At 36.2% G+C, this 21,196-nt stretch overlaps 2 protein-coding genes across 2 annotated transcripts; one reads left to right on the forward strand and one right to left on the reverse strand.

Annotated features, from left to right (window-relative positions):
- Positions 1 to 10,371: 10,371 nt before the first annotated feature.
- LOC109828091 (plastocyanin-like) lies at positions 10,372 to 14,233 on the forward strand. The gene is made up of 2 exons (XM_020395130.1): positions 10,372 to 10,441; positions 13,875 to 14,233. Exons 1-2 carry the CDS (start codon positions 10,372 to 10,374, stop codon positions 14,231 to 14,233), a joined length of 429 nt encoding a protein of 142 aa, XP_020250719.1.
- A 1,804-nt stretch (positions 14,234 to 16,037) lies between these two features.
- Positions 16,038 to 16,553, reverse strand: LOC109828089 (scopoletin glucosyltransferase-like). Its single transcript, XM_020395128.1, has one exon. It carries the CDS (start codon positions 16,551 to 16,553, stop codon positions 16,038 to 16,040), a length of 516 nt encoding a protein of 171 aa, XP_020250717.1.
- Between the last annotated feature and the right edge of the window lie 4,643 nt (positions 16,554 to 21,196).

Here is a 21,196-nt window from a genome sequence, read left to right on the forward strand (position 1 = left end):
CGGCGACGACGACGACGAACTGGATCGGTCGACGACGAGATGGAGACGATGACGAGAGGGAGCCTACGACGACCTGGAGACGACGACGAGTGGGAGCCTACAACAAGCGGGAGACAGATCATGATCTGGAGAGGGCGATGATCAGGAGAAAGTCGGTGTTTTTTAATCTAGGGTTTAATTGTTGCGGTTAGACTCGTTAGAGGGAATATTAATTATAGGAGTTATGGGGGATTGGGATTTCGGGTTCTAATTTGGGGTTTAGGGTATCAAAGGTAATGGACCCTTCATCTTTAATAAGACTCATTAACGACGGTATTAGGAACAAATTAATGAAGGGACTAGAAAACTGTTACCCATCTCACATCATTCCTATAATATTTGTAATCACTCGACGAAGGCTTTAAATACCCGTCGTTATTATATGCACATTAACGACGGTCAACTAATCCCTTTACTAATTTTGGTCGTTAAATATTGTATTTCTTGTAGAGAAAACTCCTTTTATTTGGTATTTTCGTATCTTTGGTTGTAAATGTTTTATTTAAAATACAAAAAATCACCATGATAAATTTGATTCAAAAATTGATGTTGGCATTTTCTTAGGATATGCACATAGAAATAAGTCTTATAGGGTCATCAACAAAAGAACACTTATTGTTGAAGAGTCTATAAACGTTACTTTTGATGAGACTAATATTGGTTTACAAGATGGTTTGCCTAGGAATAATGATGATGATGATTTTGAGGGAGGATTGAAAGGCTTGCAACTAAATAAAACATCGTCAATAGATGCACAAAAGGATGTGGAAAGCGTCAACACTCATGAGCAAGAAGAACTTCCCAAAGCATGGGAATTCGCATCAAATCATCCAAAGGAGCAAATTATAGGGAGTCCTTCACAAGGAATTCTAACCCTCTCAAAGGCCTTGAGTGAATGTGGTAATATTGATTTCTTATCTCAAATAGAACCTAAAATGATTAATGATGCTTTAAAAGATGATTTTTGGGTTTTAGCTATGCATGATGAACTAAACAATTTTCAAAGAAATAATATTTGGAAACTAGTTCCTAGACCTAACAATGTGAGTGTGATTGGAACAAAATGGGTTTTTAGAAACAAACTTGATGAACATGACATTGTAACAAGAAATAAAGCTCGTTTGGTTGTCCAAGAATACAATCAAGAGGAGGGCATAGACTATGATGAAACATTTGCACCGGTTGCAAGGTTAGAATCTATTAGAATATTTTTAGCTTTTGTAAGTTTTAAGAATTTTAAATTATTTCAAATGGATGTTAAAAGTTTCTTTTTAAATGGTTTTATAGAAGATGAAGTATATGTTGAGCAACCCCCCGGTTTTGTAGATCATTTATTTCCTAATCATGTTTACCGGGTTCAAAAAGCTTTATATGGGTTAAAACAAGCTCCTAGAGCTTGGTATGCTCGTCTCTCTAGTTTTCTTATTGAAAATGTATTTTCTAAAGGGAAGATTGTTAATACACTTTTTGTAAGAAAAATAAAAAATAATTTCATTTTGGTTCAAATATATGTTGATGATATCATTTTTGGTGCTACTAATGAAACTTTATGCAAAGAATTTTCTAAAGTTATGCAAGATCACTTTGAGATGGGTATGATGGGAGAGCTCACATTCTTTCTCGGGCTCCAATTCAAGCAAACTAAGGATGGGATTTTTCGTTTCTCAAAGGAAATATGCTAGAGAGTTGGTGAAGAAGTTTGGATTGGAGAACTCTAAGCATGCACCTACTCCCATGAGTACAAGCATCAAGCTTGATGCGGATGATAGTGGTGAGTATGTAGACCAAAAACTATACCGAGATATGATAGGTAGTCTTCTTTACCTTACCGCTAGTAGACCCGATATCATGTTTAGTGTGTGTGCATGTGCACGTTTTCAAGCTATTCCTAAAAACATCTCATTTGCTTGCGGTTAAAAGAATTATTAAATATGTAAATGGTACTATTGATCTTGGTTTATTTTATCCTAAAAACACCTCTTTTGATTTTTATGGTTTTTGTGATGCCGACTTTGCCAGATGTAAGGTAGATCGCAAGAGTACGAGTGGTACATGTCAATTTTTGGGTAATTCTCTTATCTCTTGGGCTTCAAAGAAACAAAATTGTGTTGCCTTGTCCACTACGGAAGCGGAATACATTGCCGTCGGCTTATGTTGTGCCCAACTTTTATGGATGAAACAAAGTTTGGTTGATTATGACTTACATTTTCAAAATACAAAAACTTTTTGTGATAACACTAGTGCTATAAACATTTTCAAAAATTCCGTTTTGTACTCTAGAACCAAGCATATTGATGTACGCCACCATTTCTTACGTGATCATGTAGAGAGGAAAGATGTATCCCTTATTCATATTGATACTATATCTCAATTAGCGGATATCTTTACCAAGCCTCTTAGTCAAGAAGGTTTTTATCGCATAAGAAATGGTTTAGGCCTATGCATTATTTGAAAAGTTTTTTGCTTGCTTAGTCACATATTATATATGCCTCATTTTCATAACATGCTTAAGCACATACAAATTTCCAAGAGGAGTGTGTGGTGAGGACGTAGTCGATACCGAGAGAAGTGGCGTTGGTGGCCTAGTGAGAGGTGGTAATTCCGAGCACTTGAGGGAGACGATACCTGAGGACCAACACTTGAGGTATATTTTATGTATTTAAGTATGTTTCTCTTTTCCTTTACCCCACTTTTTGATGGTGACAAAGGGGGAGAGAAATCTCCTCATTTGTGCACATAGTAAGGAGGAGCTCATAGATTGGGGGAACACCTATCCATGAGCTATATTTATTTAGCTTAAATATAATGGTTGGTTGTCATCATCAAAAAGGGGGAGATTATTAGCCATTATGTTTTGATGATGATTTACAACCACCATTATCGTTACTAATTGTTTGTTGAGTGATATTTTAGTTAATATGTATATCAAGCTTGTTAGTACCATATATGGAGGATTGGATGGAATATGAGCTACAACGTCAATATCTATAGGAGGTGGAGGCAATATGATGAAGCAAATGTTAATCAAGAACAACATATACTACAACGTCAATATCTATAGGAGGTGGAGGCAATATGATGAAGCAAATGTTAATCAAGAACAACATATATAAGTGAAAGCTTCATCAAATCAACGCAATATCAAGACTCAAAGAAATGTTATTCTATGTGAGGATATTTGCTAGTTTTTCTTTTCTCTCTAGTGCTAGATTGTAGGCAAGTAGTTGTAGATTTCATTTGAAACTATTCGGGATATCACACACACTTGCACACTTTCAAAACTTGTATTTTGGTACTTTTGTCAAAATGATGTTTTTCACAAATACGAGGACCTTTTTGAAAAATTCCTTTTCAAACAAGTTTTCAAAATGATTATAAACTATTCCTAAAGTTTCACATTTTTTAGAATTTATCTGATATTTTTAAACATATTTTTAAGTTGAGTTTTCTGTGCAAATCTGGTCTGTACATGGTTAGTCGACTCATAAGTCGACTCACGAAGTGCAGCAGAGTTGTGATTTTTCTTCTACTGAGTCGACTCATATAAGCCGACTCATGAGTCGACTCATAAGTCGACTTATCAGAGAGTCGTTGCATAGTAACGACTAGTTTCAGAAAATCGGATTTTGGGGGATTTTGATGATTTCTTTGGGGTTTTGGCTGCTGTTATTTTTCACTATAAATACCCAACTACCCCATTTATTTTTCACACCAACATTGCAAGAGAAAAATCAATTGTGTTTAATTCTTGAGTTTAAGAGCCTTAACTTTCAAAATCCAATTCCTTGTTTTACACTTGCACATCCCACATCCAAAGCTTCAAGTGCAATCTCTCTCATTGTCATAGGGTTGTTGTAAGAGAGAGCAATTCTTCATTTGCTACCATTGATTGTGTGGTGATCTCGTGGAGATCAACTGTGTCGTGAGATCTCGTGGAGATCGCTGTGTAGAAGAAGTTTCGGCTTCCAAACCGGGTTGTGTAGTGGATTCTCCTCGAGAGTGGGGAGTGGGGACGTAGGCTAGAGAGCCGAACCTCATGAACACATCGCGCGCCACTTGGATAACGATTTCTATCTTATCTCTTTTTATTTTTAGCATTATATTTTGTGGTGTTTGCTTGTCTTATTTTTTTTTGCACAATTATTGCCTTAAGACCCTATCACCCCCCTCTAGGGTCTAACACTATAACCCTTACAATTTCACACGACAATTCAGGTATGACCAACTTTATATTGGTAATCCCAACACCAGGCTGCTATGTTCAGGGAGTTTAGTAGATGACACTCATGCTTGGTATCATTTTGTCGCAGGATGCATTAATGCTATGTTCACACTGCACTACAAGATATTTAATAGTTATATGACTTTAGGATTTTGCAAGTGGTATGTTGTTGTGAACATCACCGGTAGACTCTTCAAAATAAACAATATCGATGTGAAGTGCATCATTTGAAAGTTCAAGAAAGCTTCTTAGAGGGGAACCAAGAGCCGAGCACCTAGACTCTATAAATACCTTGTTGAGGAAGTATAAGGAGGACATGCGGACAATGAAGATGAGCCCAACATGCTGATCAAACGGTCGCCTTTGCATAGGCCTACAGGCATTTGTATACAAGAGCTCCCACTATGAATCAATTGGAAAACATGTTCGTGGAAAGAGGAAGCGACAACCTCTGTGTTCTCTAAATTAGCCCAAGCACCAACACTTGGAATTGCCAGTGAGGGAGGGATCTCCTAAGGATATGACACTTGATCTAATGGCCAAGTGTAAGGCTGCGTTAGTTAAGTTTCTTCTTTTACTGCCATTTTGCTTCAATAATATGCAAACTAATTAACATCCTGCGCTTTTGTTCAGGGTGATGTATCTATATCATCAAATTGGACGGATTCAAGGGGAGAGGTTATGCATGGTTGATTATGACTCCGATGACTATGATGTTAGTGAAGCGGGCGGATCTTCCCACATCTCAGGTATGACTTTGTCCACTGGGGTTGTGCAGCCACTTATAGATTGATGACTAACGTTCCGTTTACTTTCCTTTGGTAGAATTTAAACCGGGAGTGATGGACTTTCGAGCTCCCCAAAGAAGCTAAATTGATGGTCAAGCCTGAGCTCAAGCCTCACGCTATAAATAGATGGTCAAGCCTCAAGCTAATTCATAACGGATCCTCCTAGTACAACTAAGGCCTTGATTGTTGCAACTAAGGCAAGCACGTCAAGGCAAGCGGTGATTGAGATTCCTTGCCCTCTGGACCCTAATGATTCAGTCGAGTTAGAGATTTAGTTTTTGATTGAGAATCTGATGAGGCTTTTTGTCAGAGCATTTAGGGATTGAGTTTCAACATCTTGTGGTGAAATTGCTGTAGGCTCGAGAAGACTGCTCGTAAGGAGAGATAGAAGAGGTCAATCAACGTCTAAGGGATCATTGACCACTCACCTTGCCGCCATCAATGGTGGAAGCAAAGAAATTCCAGTGATGAGGCTAAGGCTACTAAAGCCAAAGCATAGTCTAGGTTAGAGGCAACCCAAAAGTAGAAGTAGGAGCTTGAGACCACCAGCTACGGAGTTAGTGAGTGAGCGAGCTCAGAGGAGGGAGCACTTGAGGATGGGATGAGCCCTGATTGGAGGTAGTCGAGGTTCAAGTGGCCCCAATTGACCTGGGGGCTCTGCGGAACAAGCTATAAAGGGGGCCATTGACGTGCATGAGGCTAGAGTTGCCGAGCATATTGAGATATCAAGTCCTTGGTTCGATGATAATTTGGCCTGCGTTCGTGTGGCGTCCTTTAGATTTTGATCCAAACTATTTGTATCGTTTAGCACTTAAAATATTTTATACTTAATATTTTACCATATTTACATTTAAATATTTTACTTTGTAATTAAAAAGTAGTACTTTGATTCACTAAATTGTATTGGCACTTTAATATCCTATGTTGTAAAAAAACTTATGCTTAAATACCCTATTGTTTAATCAGCTTTACATTTAAATATTGTAAATTGTAAAAAGTAGCACGTAAAAGCCTTAAGTTATAAGAAAATGGCACTTTAATACCCTAAAATATAAAAAAGTAGCATTTTACTGTCTTCTAGTAGTTGTGAGGACACATTCTTAGAAATATTTCTATGGATAACTACCAAAATGTACTAATGTGCTAAGTTTTTGCAACTTAGGATATGAAATGTTATTTTTTATTATTTAAAATATTTAAGTGTAAAAGTGAAGAAACAATAGAGTATTTTAGTGCCCTTTAGCCCAAATAGAGAATACAGAGGAGTGAGAAATCATAGAAACTGAACACTATGAAAAATAATCAATAGTTATTGAGGAGTAAATGGATAGTGGAGACTTGAATACATAATGAATATTAATGGGTAGTAGTTTAATGAGTAATTCAATATCTTTCAAAAATTAACATTATGGAAGGTGAAGGTCATTGGGAGGATACATCAAATCAAATGTGCATACTCAAATCAAATAATGTGCGTACACTGTATACTATCTCATAAATGAACATGTTGAGTTTTAACATTCCCTCAAAGGTATAATTAGTTTGTCCAATTAACCTCTTAAAATTACAATTATGTCCTTGAATAGCTTATTAAGTACTAATTGAATGAGAATGTGAAGGAGACATGATTGTGATTACACATATAATTTGGAGGGCTTTATAGGGGAAAAAAGCTTTAACACCCTTCACTCTTTGAGAGTAGTACTAGTATACTGCGCGTGTGTTGTACGTAAACATTTTTTTGTATTCTAAATTTATTTCAGAACAGGAAAATAAGTAAATGATTGGAAGAGGGAAAATTTTAAGGAAAAATTGCTTCAAGGCCCTAAAAATGAAAATACAATGTGGCCCAGCCTTCTGTATTATTTTTCATGTGTATTAGCCCCAAAAATGAGAACTCTGTGTGATTCAGCCCCAATTACAATTCCCAAGGGAATATATCCCCAAATTACCCCTCTCCTTCTCCAGATCTCTTCTTCTCTTCCAACAAACCCATCTCCTCTTCCACCCTCTCTCTCCAACCTCGCTGGGAACCTCCAACACCGCCGCCACCTCCTCCACCTTCGCCTCCCCTCGACCTCTACGACTTCATTCTCAGTCGTAGACCCCGCCGCCACCATCGCGCCGCCTCTTCTTCTTCCGCTGGAATCGCTAGATCTGGAGGAATCTAGGGATAGGGTGGGGTCGCTGTGTCACGCCCCGCTTCCCAAAATACCCGGGAATTGGAACGTGAACAAGCCCGCGACGTATTTGATTGAAAAGAATATACACTATCTTTTTTTTCTCTTTTCTTTTCTTCTCAATCCAATACGCTAAGCGTCTAGAAATGAATACAACGTGAAGTCACAGGTCCCCGATCACACATAGCAAGAATATAAAGACAACCCAGAATAAAAATAGACATATCATCAATGGTAAATCATCCCAGACATAAAAATATGGGTCAAACACGCCCTTATTACAAAAACGGTTCAACTAGGAATAAAATACATAGTCCATAAAGAAAGTACTGTTAAAATACTAAATCCATCATCAACTAGAGAAAAGTACGGTAAAAAGGTTTTAATGTTCATCTGCTACTACAGAGAAAACTATTGCGCTTCAGATTGTTCTTCTACTCCACCTGCGAGGCACTCCTACTGAGAATCTTCTGGCCCTTGCACGATTCCGAACTGAGGTTGTATGTCTCCTAAATTTGACGTACACCCAGAAAATAGGAGTACGTCAGCGTGTGAAACACACGGCAAGATCCCCTAAGACAGGAACAAATACAATAACGGTAATGATAATATATGCATGGTCAATGCTATAACAGAAATAGAAATAGGACATGTGATGATAGTAATAACGATAGAGGCATGCAACTGGAATACAATTAATCAGATGAGACCAAAAATCAACCAAGTAACAAGATCATGCAGCAAGTCATCATATAATCATCCACATAACAAGGTCATACAACTAGATGGAATTAATGCCTAAAAATCTACAACTCGAGACGTAGTACATCGAGCGAAATAATCCAAACAAGGAAACCCTCATGTATATACCATATGTCTCAAATTGTAGATAATTAAATATTAACCCCAATCTATGTATGAAAAGAACACAACTAGCCATCCTATCACAGCTCACTGGTTCACATCTCACTAGAGTCAAGGTTCATATTCTCGGATAATCGATTGTTCACCAAATCATTCACGTACAACTTTTCACTACCCCCCTCAGACCCACGCCAGCGCTACACAAGAATATCGCTGGTGCGAGCCTGGAAATAATCAATAATCATAATATCACACCACCTCAGACCCACCCCAACGCTACACAGGAATATCGTTGGTGCGAGCCTGGAAATAATCAACAATACCACATATCAAAACTCCTCAGACCCACCCCAATGCTACACAGGAATTTCGTTGGTGCGAGCCTGGAATAATCAACAATCAATATCACTGCACCTCAGACCCACCCCAACGCTACACAGGAATATTGTTGGTGCGAGCCTGGAATAATCAACAAGCATAATATCACATCCGATCACTTAAACTAGGAATTCCCCATCTCAATTCTTCTCGCTTTTCTAAGTCAACAAACACAGATATCTAGGTCCTATACACGACACGCTAGGCCACTAAGGACATGAACTACTAACGGTTATCAACAAAATAAGAAATAATAAATAAATATAACTATTTTATGCAAATCATATTATGAACATGACTATATAGACTAGCGATGAATCAGGTATGCATATATGACAATGAATGAGTATAAATAAGAGTGTCAACATGTCGGTGTCAATGTACATGAAATGTCGTGTTCTACAACTATCAATCACACGGTCATAACACAAAAATAAACTTTTACCAAAATAACTTCTTTGAAAACATTCATCATTCTAAAATAAATTCCTTCCACAACATAAATTCTAAAAATACTATAATGATTTTGTTATTCAAAATAAATTCTTTAATTTATTATATTTGTCCTGAAAATACTAATTATCCCATAATTACTATCCATTCAAAATTATTCATCAAATCCACGCAGATAAATATTAACAGATCTAAAATTGCAGATAATTCATAATGAATAGAAAAATTAGTTCTGAGCAAGCGGAATCTTGCCTCGGGTACGTTGAACGAATCGACACTGTCGTGCAAGATCAGATCCAACGTGAGAGCGAGGTTCGGCGGATCGGGCTGACAGCGACGGCTCGGCGCGATAGAGGAGGCCGGGGGCGGTTCGAGCTCGGGTGCGGGGCGTCGGAGAAGGTCGCGTTCGGTGATGGAGGCGGCCAGAGGCGGAGGGGGCGCTCGGGTGGGTGACCGCGGGGCTGCTGAGGCGGCGAACGGCGGTTGGAGGCGGAGGTCGGGTGGCGAAGGAGGATGGGTTCGGTGCTTGAGGAAGAAGAAGAAGAGAGAGGGGGCACGTGAGAGAGAGAGAAAATATTTGATTAGTTGGTTTTGAAATTTGAAAATGAGAGAAAATGGAAGGAGAGATAAATGCACGTGATTAAGAAGAGAAATGGTATAAAATAAACATGATTAAGGGGGTGATTGGAAAGTGATTAAGGCTGATTGGGAAAAGAATTTGGAAGGAATTCAGATGGGAGGAAATTAAGGGAGAGAATATTATGGGAATATTTTGCATGATTTTTCAAAATAAACATTATATTAATAATTAGACATATAATAATATTAATAAATAATTAACAGTTAAATATTTATATTTTTACATATGTACTAATATACTAAGCTCAGGTTTACATTAATAATAACAAGGTCACTAATAATATTAGCTACCAAAAGATTATATATAAAATCATTAAACCATAAATTAATATTTAGCAGAATTAATAAATATAAGACTATATATTTTATTATTTATTTATTTTGAAAACTCAAAAAATTTCTAGAAATTAGGAAAAATATTAATAAAATATAATATAACATTTTAAATACTAGAAAATTTTATTTAAATATGTATCAAAATTTACGGTTGTTACATGTAGAAAACAGAGATTGGAGCTGGTTTGCTCTCTTTGGTGATGTTTTTTTCGGTGGGTTATAACAATTTGTGAGCTTATAGTGTACAAATAAAAGAAGAGCAGAGATTGGGTCTGATCCCCCCCTGGTGATTTATTTTTGGTGGGTTTTAGCAATTTGTGAGCTTTAGTGGGTAAACAAAGAAAATAGAGATTTTGGTTTCTTTCTTTGAGAGTTATGAGGAGATTGTACGTGATACTGGGTTTAGCTATTTCATGGATTTGATGGTGAGCTCAGTTATGAGGAGTTATGAGGAGTTTGTGTTGCTTGCGAGATGACGAGGTCTCAGAAGGTGGAGGAGAAGAAGGCTAGGGTGGAGGAGAGCTTGATTGTGGAGAATGTAGGTTTGGTTTTATGCCATTGCTTTATGATTTGAACGGAAGTATTTAAGAATAAAGTGAATTTATGTTAGTTCAATTTTTATAGTGGTGTATCATGTTAGTTCAATTTTTACAGTGTTAGTAATGTAAACTATAAAAAAATTAACTGTTAACGTTTATTTGTTCCATGTTAAGTATAGTGGAGTAAATGTTAATTTTTTTCTTTTAAATGTTAAGTTTTGTTAATTAGCTGTTAAGTTTTACCTATTACATGTGAACTATAGCCGATTAACTGTTAATGTTTAGTTGTTCTATATAAGTATAATTGAGTAATTGTTATCTTTATTCTTTTAAGTATTAAGTTTTGTAGATTAACTGTTATGTTTTACCTAATATATGTAAACTATAGTTGACTGACTGTTAACATTTACCTAATCCCTAAATATAATTGAGAATCATAGTGTACCAAAAGATGAGATTGGGATATTACCACCAAATCTGTTGATTGTTTCACAAACGATTTTGTTGCTTCTTTACAGTAAAGTGGCCAACTACATCATGGCGAACAATTGGGAATAGAGTGAATGTTGTTATACAAAATTAAGACATTAAGGAAGAACGGTCTTTAACATGTGAACATGGTTCAAATTCATATAGTTAATATTTTAACCATAATATTTATCATGTTAACTGCTGTAGTTAGCATGTTAACTCTTGTGTTTAACATGTTAACTCTTATGGATAACATGTTAACTCTTGTGGATAACATGTTAACTCTTGTGGCTATATGTTAACTCTTGTGGATAACATGTTGACTTTTGTGGATAACATGTCAACTCTTGTGGATAATATGTTAACTCTTGTGGCTATATGTTAACTCTTGTGGATAACATGTTAATTCTTATGGATAACATGTTAACTCTTGTGGCTAACATGTTCATTGTTGTGACTAACAGTTATTTTAACATGTTAACTATTATGGTTAACATGTTAACTATAAGAGCTTAGATGTTAACTAATTATATGAGGATTGATCTTACGCAGAAATATATAGATACAATCTCATACTGCTTGTTTAAGGCAACGTTCTCCTGCAACTGCAACCATTGCCGTAATCTATCTAAGATGACCTCTATTACTTTGTCATCGAGTCTTCCCCCACGGAGCAAATACAATAGTTTCGGGTATGTAATTGTGCTGTTATCACTAACGATGACATAGCAAGCAATAAGTTACGGATGGTTAAAATCTAAAACATGAAAGCTAACATCTAAACACGCAAACATAATAAGCAACTAACAGAGGTTCACAGTTAACATTAAAGAGAGTTAACACTAAATTACTAAACATGTTAACTCTTGTATATAACATGTTAAAATCATCAAGCTCAATCCATGGCTAACATGTTAACTCTTGTAGATAACATGTTAACTCTTGTGGCTAATATGTTAATTCTTGTGGATAACATGTTAACTCTTATTGCTAATTTGTTAACTCTTATGGCTAACATGTTAACTATTGTGGATAACATGTTAACTCTTATGGATAACATGTTAACTCTTGTTGCTAACATGTTAACTCTTGTGGCAAACATGTTAACTCTTGTGGATAACATGTTAACTCTTGTGAAGAAGAAGAATTAGCACATATTCACACTTATGTTAAGTGATCTAGGTGGTTTTAACAACAATCACACCTATGTTAAGTGATCCAGGTGGTTTTAACAACAGCGTGGCTGAGAAACAAGTTTTAACAACAACGTGTTAGATGCTACGTATTATAGTTATCAATTTACGTATTATAGTTATCAATTTACATATTATAGTTCTATTTTAATGTGTTAACGAATTATGTTAACATGCTATGTATTATAGTTAACATGTTAAATGAGAACTATATTAACGTGTATATGACCCGAAATAACATTTAACGGATAATGGATTACAAATAACAGTTAACGGATAATGAATTATAGTTAACAGTTTACTGAATATAATTATCAATTTACCAATTAAAGTTAACATGCTACGTATTATAGTTAACAAGCGAACTGTGAAAGTTAACATGTTACCAATATAACTTAACAAACGAACAAAGAAAGTTAACATGTTTCTGATGATGTTTACCAAATAAATTACAAAATGGAACATGTTATCCTGATCTCATGCGAAAAGGAACATGTTACTCAATACAGACTAAAATACTAATATCTATGTATTATCACACTCACACGACACTACTAGAATAAACTTTTCTTTTGGAAAAAAAAGTTAAAAAAGTAACACATAATTATGAGTAATAATTTCAGTCTATTGTATAATTGGCGGTGCATCAGATACATTTGCGGTGCAATGACTTCAAATCAGAGAACTAGAGGAGCGGTGATCTGATCTTCCATAGTCAACGAGACGCTGGCCCTCCAAAAAGTCAATCTATGAGTGGTTGTCTGCTTCTTGATCAGCTAAACTCAACCCCCTTCTCCGCCCACTACGACCCCTCCGTCCCCGAATCCTAAACCCCCAAACTAATCTGTCAATCACCCAAAACAAAGCAAAAAAACACAAATTAGAACTCCTAAGATCTCCACCAACCTCATCAAAAACAACCCCACACTCGGCCGCGATCCCCTTAACCAACTCCGACGCCGACGGATAGGCCGCCAGAATCAGATCCCGACCCGCCCAAGGATTTGACAACGGGGAGAGAGTGGAGGGGAGGGGCTGACGTGGCGATGGAGGCGACGGAGATCTGCTCTATCTCGGGGGGATGGGGCGACGGGGGAGAGAACGGAACCCTCAAAACTCAAGAGGGGTAGACAGAGGAGGAGAAGAAGAAGAGGAAGAAGGGTAGCGATGGTGACGGCGGGGGCTACGACTGAGGATGGAGTCGACGAGGTCGAGGGGAGGCGGAGGTGGCGGCGGTGTTGAAGGTATCCAGCGAGGTTGGAGAGAGGGTGGAAGAGGAGATGAGAGGAGAAGGAGAAGATCTGAAGAAGAAGAAGAAGAAGAAGAAGAAGAAGAAGAAGAAGAAGAAGAAGATGGTAGTTTGGGGTTTTTTGGGAATTAATTCTCTTAGAAATTGTAAAAAGGGAAGAATCACATTAACTTTTCCTTTTTGGGGCTAATACACATGAAAAATAATACAGTGGGCTGGACCACATTGTATTTTCATTTTTGGGGCCTTGAAGCAATTTTTCCAAATTTTAAACTAAAATATTTGGAAGAAGTTTCAAGTTTAAATAGATTTAAGGAAAAATTGCTTCACGGCACCAAAACTCAAAAAGTAATGTACCCTAGCCCCTCATATTATTAGTAATGTGTTGCTGCCCTAAAATTTTGAAAAAATTATGTCCCATCCCCTCCAGCTCATAATTAGCCCACTTTTATATGTTTTTAACTCAAAAACCCAACTTTACCCCTCCCCACTTCTTCTTCAATCTTCTTCCCTCCAATCCCAGCCCCCTCAAGCCCCCAAACGCCAGAAAAGATTGCGGTGCTTGCCAGCAACACACTCCCCGTCGAGGTCCTCCTCAGCGGTGACGATGGGTCACGGACGTTCGTGTCGAGCCATCTGAACATCGCCCCGGACAAAGAGATCGTGTTCAAGAACAACGCAGGGTTCCCCCACAATGTGGTGTTCGACGAGGATGAGATCCCATCAGGGGTGGACGCGGGGGCGATCTCGATGAGCGAGGAGGACCTGCTGAATGGCCTTGGCAAGACCTATAAGGTGACGTTGAAGGAGAAAGGGTCCTACAGCTTCTACTGCTCCCCTCACCAAGGAGCTGGAATGGTGGGAAAAGTTACCGTTAATTAGATCATTTTTTTTCAAATTTCAAGAGGTTTGGATGAATGGATAAGACTCTTTTATCATTTGTGCTGATTTTGTGAGCTCCTGTTGTTTATTGGATTTCGAGGAGGTTTTTTTTGGTTAAGTAAAATATGTAATTATCAAATTAATGTTGCGTTTCACTGTTCGTCATACATTTTGTGCCAAGTGTTTAGGGATCTAGCAATTCAGTTACTTGAAGTCGACTTTTGGTATCATCAAGTGTTTGGTTAAGTAAAATTATTAACTATTAATCATTATCTGTTATGTCATCGGAAACATGTTAACTTTTTTATTCGCTTCTTAAGTTACACTAATAACATGTTAACTTCGCAGTTTGCTTGTTAAGTTACACTGATAACATGTTAACTTTGGATGGTTGCTTGTTACTTTTCTAGGTATGAGCGCATAGTAAAGAAGACAAATCCAGGCAGCTATATTCATGTTGAACAAAATGCATCGGTTTTATATGACGCTCAAGTGTGAACGTTCTCATTTAACATGTTAACCGTAATTGGTAAATTAATAACTATATTTAGTAAATTATTAACTATAATACATTATATGTTAACTGTTACTTGTAATCTGTTAACTATTTATCATTATCTATTAACTATTATTTATAAACTGTTAACTATAATGAATTATCTGTTAACTATTATTTATAAACTGTTAACTATAATCCATTATTCGTTAACTATTATTTATAATCTGTTAGCTGTTATTTGTTACCTATTATCCGTTAACTATTATTTGTAATCAATTATCCGTTAACTATTATTTCGGCTCATATATACATTAATATAGTTTTTATTTAACATGTTAACTATAATACGTAGCATGTTAACATAATCCGTTAACACGTTAAATGAGAACTATAATACATAAATTGATAACTATAATACGTAAATGAACTATATTAACGTGTTATAGTTAACATGTTAACACGTTAAATGAGAACTATATTAACATGTTATAGTTAACATGTTAACATACTTATAGTTAACACGTTAAATGAGAACTATATTAACATGTCAACATAATCCGTTTACATGTTAAATGAGAAATATGTTAACCTTAATTGCTAAATAAATAACTATATTAACGTGTTAACGGATTATATTAACTATAATACGTTAATATAGTTCTCATTTAACATGCTACGTATTATAGTTATCAATTTATGTATTATAGTTCTCACTTAACGTGTTAACGGATTATGTTAACATGCTACGTGTTATAGTTAACATGTTAAATGAGAACTATATTAATGTGTATATGACCCAAAATAACAGTTAACGGATAATGGGTTACAAATAACAGTTAACGGTAAATGACAGTTAACGGATAATGGATTAAAAATAACAACTAACATATTACAAATAATAGTTAACGAATAATGAATTATAGTTAACAGTTTACAAATAACAGTTAACAGATAATTCATTATAGTTAACAGTTTATAAATAATAGTTAACAGATAATGATTAATAGTTAACAGGATAAGGGTGTTAGTTAACAGATTACAAATAAATTGTAAAAAGGAACATATTATCCTGATCATCTTTTGGTACACTACGTTCTCATAATTTAAAATTAACAATTTCTCAATTATATTTAACATAAAACATGTAAACGTTAACAGTCAATCAACTATAATAATTTGAACTGCTTCTTTTGATGAATTCAACCTTTAATAGTATAGCAAATCTCCAAGCAACATCATTCTTGTGTGGTATTTCATCAAACACCTTTATTGCATCCATTCAGTGTCCTAGCAACATATGTTCCCTTATAAATCGAGGCCCAATGCCATCTGAAGAATCTGAGGATCCGAGATATGCCAAGCTTTTCGCCCGATGACGTTTCGATAGTGGTTGATGTACTTGGACTCGAGCTCATAGAACCTGTTGAGCATTGAGCCGTAACTCTTATGCTCGGGGTCTTTAATCGAGGCAAACATACTGGCCTTTTTAGGATCGGTGTCAACTGACGAGTCAATTTTGGACTTGAACAGCTTGATTTTGTGAGGGAGACCGGTAAGGAAGAAATCCTCCGCCTCCGGCGGGAGTGTTTGGAGGGAATTGAGCTTTCCAAGAACATCAAAGGCGCAATTGGCAAAGGCACTTGTCCCTTGGAAGGAGAGCCTAGGAATTCCACGCTCGACGGAAATGTCGACAGTCCACGGGAGTAACACGTCTGTGACGACGCAGTCGGTTGAGAGGTCGGCGAGGACGCGGTCAAAGGGCTCGCGGAGGGTGGCGATGGCGGCTATGAATGTGAGGCGCGTCGCCGGGGTAGTGGCCATGACGAGGTTTTAGCACTTCGTTGTGAGATCGGGGACGGAGGGGAAGGGGACGGTGAGGAGGTGACACCGGAGACAGCAGCAGTGAAGGAGGAGGCATTGCCGGGGGTCATGAGGATGGTGGCTTCGACACCACGAGCGGCGAAAACAGCGGCCATGTCGAGCATGGGGAACGTGTGGCCGAGGGCCATGAAGGGGAAGAAGAGGATCTTGAGAGAGATGACAGTGATTTTGGGGAGGGGTATAGTTGGGTTTTTGGGTAAAATACATAGAAAATTGGGCCAAAGATGAGCTGGAGGGGCTGGGGCATAATTTTTTTCAAAATTTGGGGGTTGCAGCACATACCAAAAAGTATGAGGGGCTGGGGCATACTGACTTTTGAAATTTGGGACCTTGAAGCAATTTTTCCTAGATTTAAAACCAAAATGATTAGAAGCAAATTATGTTTAATATAATTTTATTGGTAGAAAGGCCAAGTTTGCATAAACGTATAATTACTGCCATCACTGTATTTTTTATTAACACATGTTAACATTGTTAAATAGTAATTACGAAACTTATTCAATTAGGACTCGTTGTGACCTATGAGACGGAGAGAGAAGAAGATGTTGTTTTCTGAAAAAATATCGTGAATGCTGGAAAAACCTCCCTAACTTTAGACGATTATCAAATAATGGCATAACTCTCACAATTTTAGAAATCCTATTTAAGTTAGGGCTTATCAGAAAAATCTATTTGATTTTAAGATATTTTTCCCATAAAACTTCCCTGAAAAGCGTGAACCGAGAATTTCATTGGCAAAAATATTCCCCATCATTATTTTACTTGTTAGTGCGAAGATTACGATTTAACACCTTCTAGGGGTTTCCTACTAAAATCTAAACTTAAAGGGGGTTTTGTGATAACCCTAAATTTAAGTGTTTTTTATATTCTAAAAGTTATGGGGATTATCAGATGATTGTCCAAAGTTAAGTGGGTTTTCCTATTTAAGCCAAAAATCAATCAATAAATAATTAATATAAACTTTTTTAAAGATCAATTGTCTAAGGATTTGCCAAGTAGCAACTAAGAATTTTGTTTTATTGCAGAATCTGGAAGTCTGTTCAAATCATAGATGATGAGACAAGGTCAAAAAAACTTGTCCATTTACTTAACGAAGCTACGATGGCAAAGATACAGAAAAAAATTCTAATAATTGCCATTAGCATATTACATGAATTAAAGAAAATATCTGCAACAACTAATTAAGCACTTCTAATTGATATTAGAATACAACTATGCAAAACCATGATGCACCCTTGAATAGACCGTCTCTGCAACGTTGTCATAAGACGCGCAAAGTACCAAATTAGTACAAAATTTGTGCTCATGGAGTTGAAACTTTTTAGGAAAGTTTATTTTGAATACTTTCTATCCTTCATATATGAACTGTAGCTGCCACGTTAGAAACACCAAAAGGACCATGTATCATGAAATTTGTAGTGACTCCACGCTCATAGTTGGATCCTTTCTTCGTTTAGGTTCACTCAGCAGAAATAATTCTCAATTTCTTAGCTAGAGGAAAACTTTTTCTCAAGCTGCAAATTAAGGATAGTAACATTAGAATATGAGCATTATATGTTTACGAATCACTACAAATTAAGGAAAACTTTTTCTCAAGCTGCAAATTAAGGATAGTAACATTAGAATATGAGCATTATATGTTTACGAATCACTACAAATTAAGGAAAACTTTTTCTCAAGCTGCAAATTAAGGATAGTAACATTAGAATATGAGCATTATATGTTTACGAACCACTCAGCAGTATAGAGCAACTATATGGATAAAATAAATATTTTTATTAAAATTTATCAGTTTTAGAAAAATACTTTTAGTACCAAATCTTATTCAGTAAAACAGATTCAAGTATGAAGCGTAGTAATAATTTGTAGTCTTATTATAAAGTTATTAAAAATCTAGGAGACATCATATAGAACACTAAGTTATATATCAATAACAAGCTAGTAACAGTTTTGAAGCTTATGAAATACTAATTAAGATTGTAGAAGGTTAAAATATATTCTATTTAGGTCAATATTTACCTTGGAGCCAAGAAGTTAACGTCTATGGGCTAAACACTTCAAATGTGCCTAAAGTCAAGCCCACAACAGGCTATAGCGAAGCTCGCTCAAACGAGCACGTGAACATCGTCATACAACTCTCTTCGGATCAGCCAAACGAGTCAAAAATGAGCCACGCGAAGTTAGTCGTTTGATGTTAGGGAACTTCCCTTGCAGCTATCCACACGGACCACATCACCATTATTAAGAAGTGATGACTCATCCACGTCCAATTGAGCCTTGCCTAAACACTTCCAACGAGCTTCGCTAACTAATTAATCAACAAACTTCACCAATCAGTCGTTTGACGGCTATTCTCAAAAGGATAACTGCTATCACATTATCATCTCCTACTTTAATGTCCATTTAATCCACAATTAAAGATCATTAACTCTCTCTCTCTCTCTCTCTCTCTCTCTCTCTCTCTCTCTCTCTCATCCCCTCCTCCTCTTTCCCCATTACTTATTCGCCAGTAGCCTATGAGAGGAGGAGGAGGAGATTGCTCATTCAAGAGGACCACCAACTGAGATCTCGAACACACCCATGCAACGTGTTGAATTAATATTTTCTCTCTTTCTTTCTGATAGAGAAGACTAATTCTTTCTGATAGAGAAGACTGAGCTATCTTCTAAGTAATCAAATCAGAGATCAACAGCAAAAACCTATCATCTTTGTTAGACCATCAACGGAGTAGAAGATCGATGCTCCATCAACACAAAGAAAAGGACCCAAGAAATATAAATTTTTCTTGTTTCTATTTAAATAGTAATCTATGTCAACTGTAATTCAAAAGATCCTAAACAAGATGACGACTCTACTGTGAACTCTCTTCCAACAAGAAAATTGTTTCGCACTCCGATACTAAGATCCTCGGGTCTTTTGCTGAATCGCTAAATGTAGGATCTGCGGAAGCACACACTAAACACTAGAGAGGGGGGAGAATAGTGTTTCTTTTAAAATTTTGCAAGATGAGTTATAAATTGCAAGAATAAATGACAACAATCACAGAAATTTGAACAATCACAAACACAAGAGATTTATACTGGTTCTACCATCCTGGGTGTACATCCAGTCCCTAAGCAAATCCCATTTGAGATTTACACTATGATTTTGAACCAATTACAAAATCAAAACCAAACCTGACCAATTTGCAAGTCTTTGCAAATTACAACAATCTCTTAACTAAGAGATCTTCTCTCACACCTGAGAGAAAGCTTCTTTGAAGAAAGTACACAAATTCCTATAAGCCTTGAAGTGTTGGTGAAGTATAGCAGTGGCTTAGGAACTCTTTTAATCTCTGAATATTGCCTAAACAATTTGTATGTATGATGAAGATTAATGGCTTTTTCAGAAACTTTCTTTTATGGAAAGTTAGACTGAAATTCTAAAAACAAGAGAGTGAATTTGCACAAAAATTGAATCTTATGGGTATGCTTGGTGGAAAATTCTGAACTTTAATACCTATTTATAGTCTCTAAAAAGACACAAATTTAAACTCAATTAACATCCAAAAATGGCTAAAAATAGTCACTAATTCAAATTATGAAAAACTAGAAAACTGTATCTATAATCGACTACAAGACTTAGTAGTCGACTTGCACTAAGTCTAAACAGACTCTGTAAAGTCATATAACTACTTAGTAGTCGAATACTTTTGTCAATGGTCAACTATATTATAATTTCACAGATTCTGGAATTCTGTCTAAGTCTTTAATAGTCGACTACAATGTGTATTAGTCGACTACACTGTAAAATCACAAAATCTAGAATTCTGTCTAAGGCTTAATTAGTCGACTACTTTTTGTACTAGTCGACTATACTATAAAACGACAAAATCTAACACTTTAACCAAGGCTTGAGTAGTCGACTACTATTGTTATTGGTCGACTACTAAGGGGTAATTATGAGATATATGAAGTATTCTTTATCTATAAACTCTAATGGTTAACATATGGGATTTTTATACTTAACCACACACTAAGCATGTGTTAGTGTGTTCTAATACTATGTGTGTGTATGTGTTGTGAGTGATCAAGTTCTAATACTATGTGTGTGTATGTGTTGTGAGTGATCAAGGCTTGTACATAAGATCTAAGCAAAGAAAATGTAAAAATTATATTTTGACATTTAGTTGTGAGTGATCAAGGCTTGTACATAAGATCTAAGCAAAGAAAATGTAAAAATTATATTTTGACATTTATGCATATCTTCTTCTTTACTTCATGTTGCCATAAACCCATCCTGCACTTTGTTCACATATCTTGAGCATATTTGATGTTGATATCTGCATTGATATATTAGTGCATATATAATACACATAGTATATAAATTGTTATCATCAAAACTATATATTGGGGATAATATATCCAACATTAAAGATGGTTTGAGCTTTACTGTAATCCAAACGAACTTTGTCTAGAGCGAAGAAATATTGACCCTTGCCTTGAGCGAAAGTCAAGATGTTCTGACTTCTTCTGATCTTAGGCATTAGTCTACAACTTCCTTGAAGGTTCGATTTAAATCATCTCACAATGTTCGCTATACTT

This window comes from Asparagus officinalis, unplaced genomic scaffold (genome assembly GCF_001876935.1).
Source record: "Asparagus officinalis unplaced genomic scaffold, Aspof.V1 AsparagusV1_Un703, whole genome shotgun sequence".
Classification (NCBI taxonomy): Eukaryota; Viridiplantae; Streptophyta; class Magnoliopsida; order Asparagales; family Asparagaceae; genus Asparagus; species Asparagus officinalis.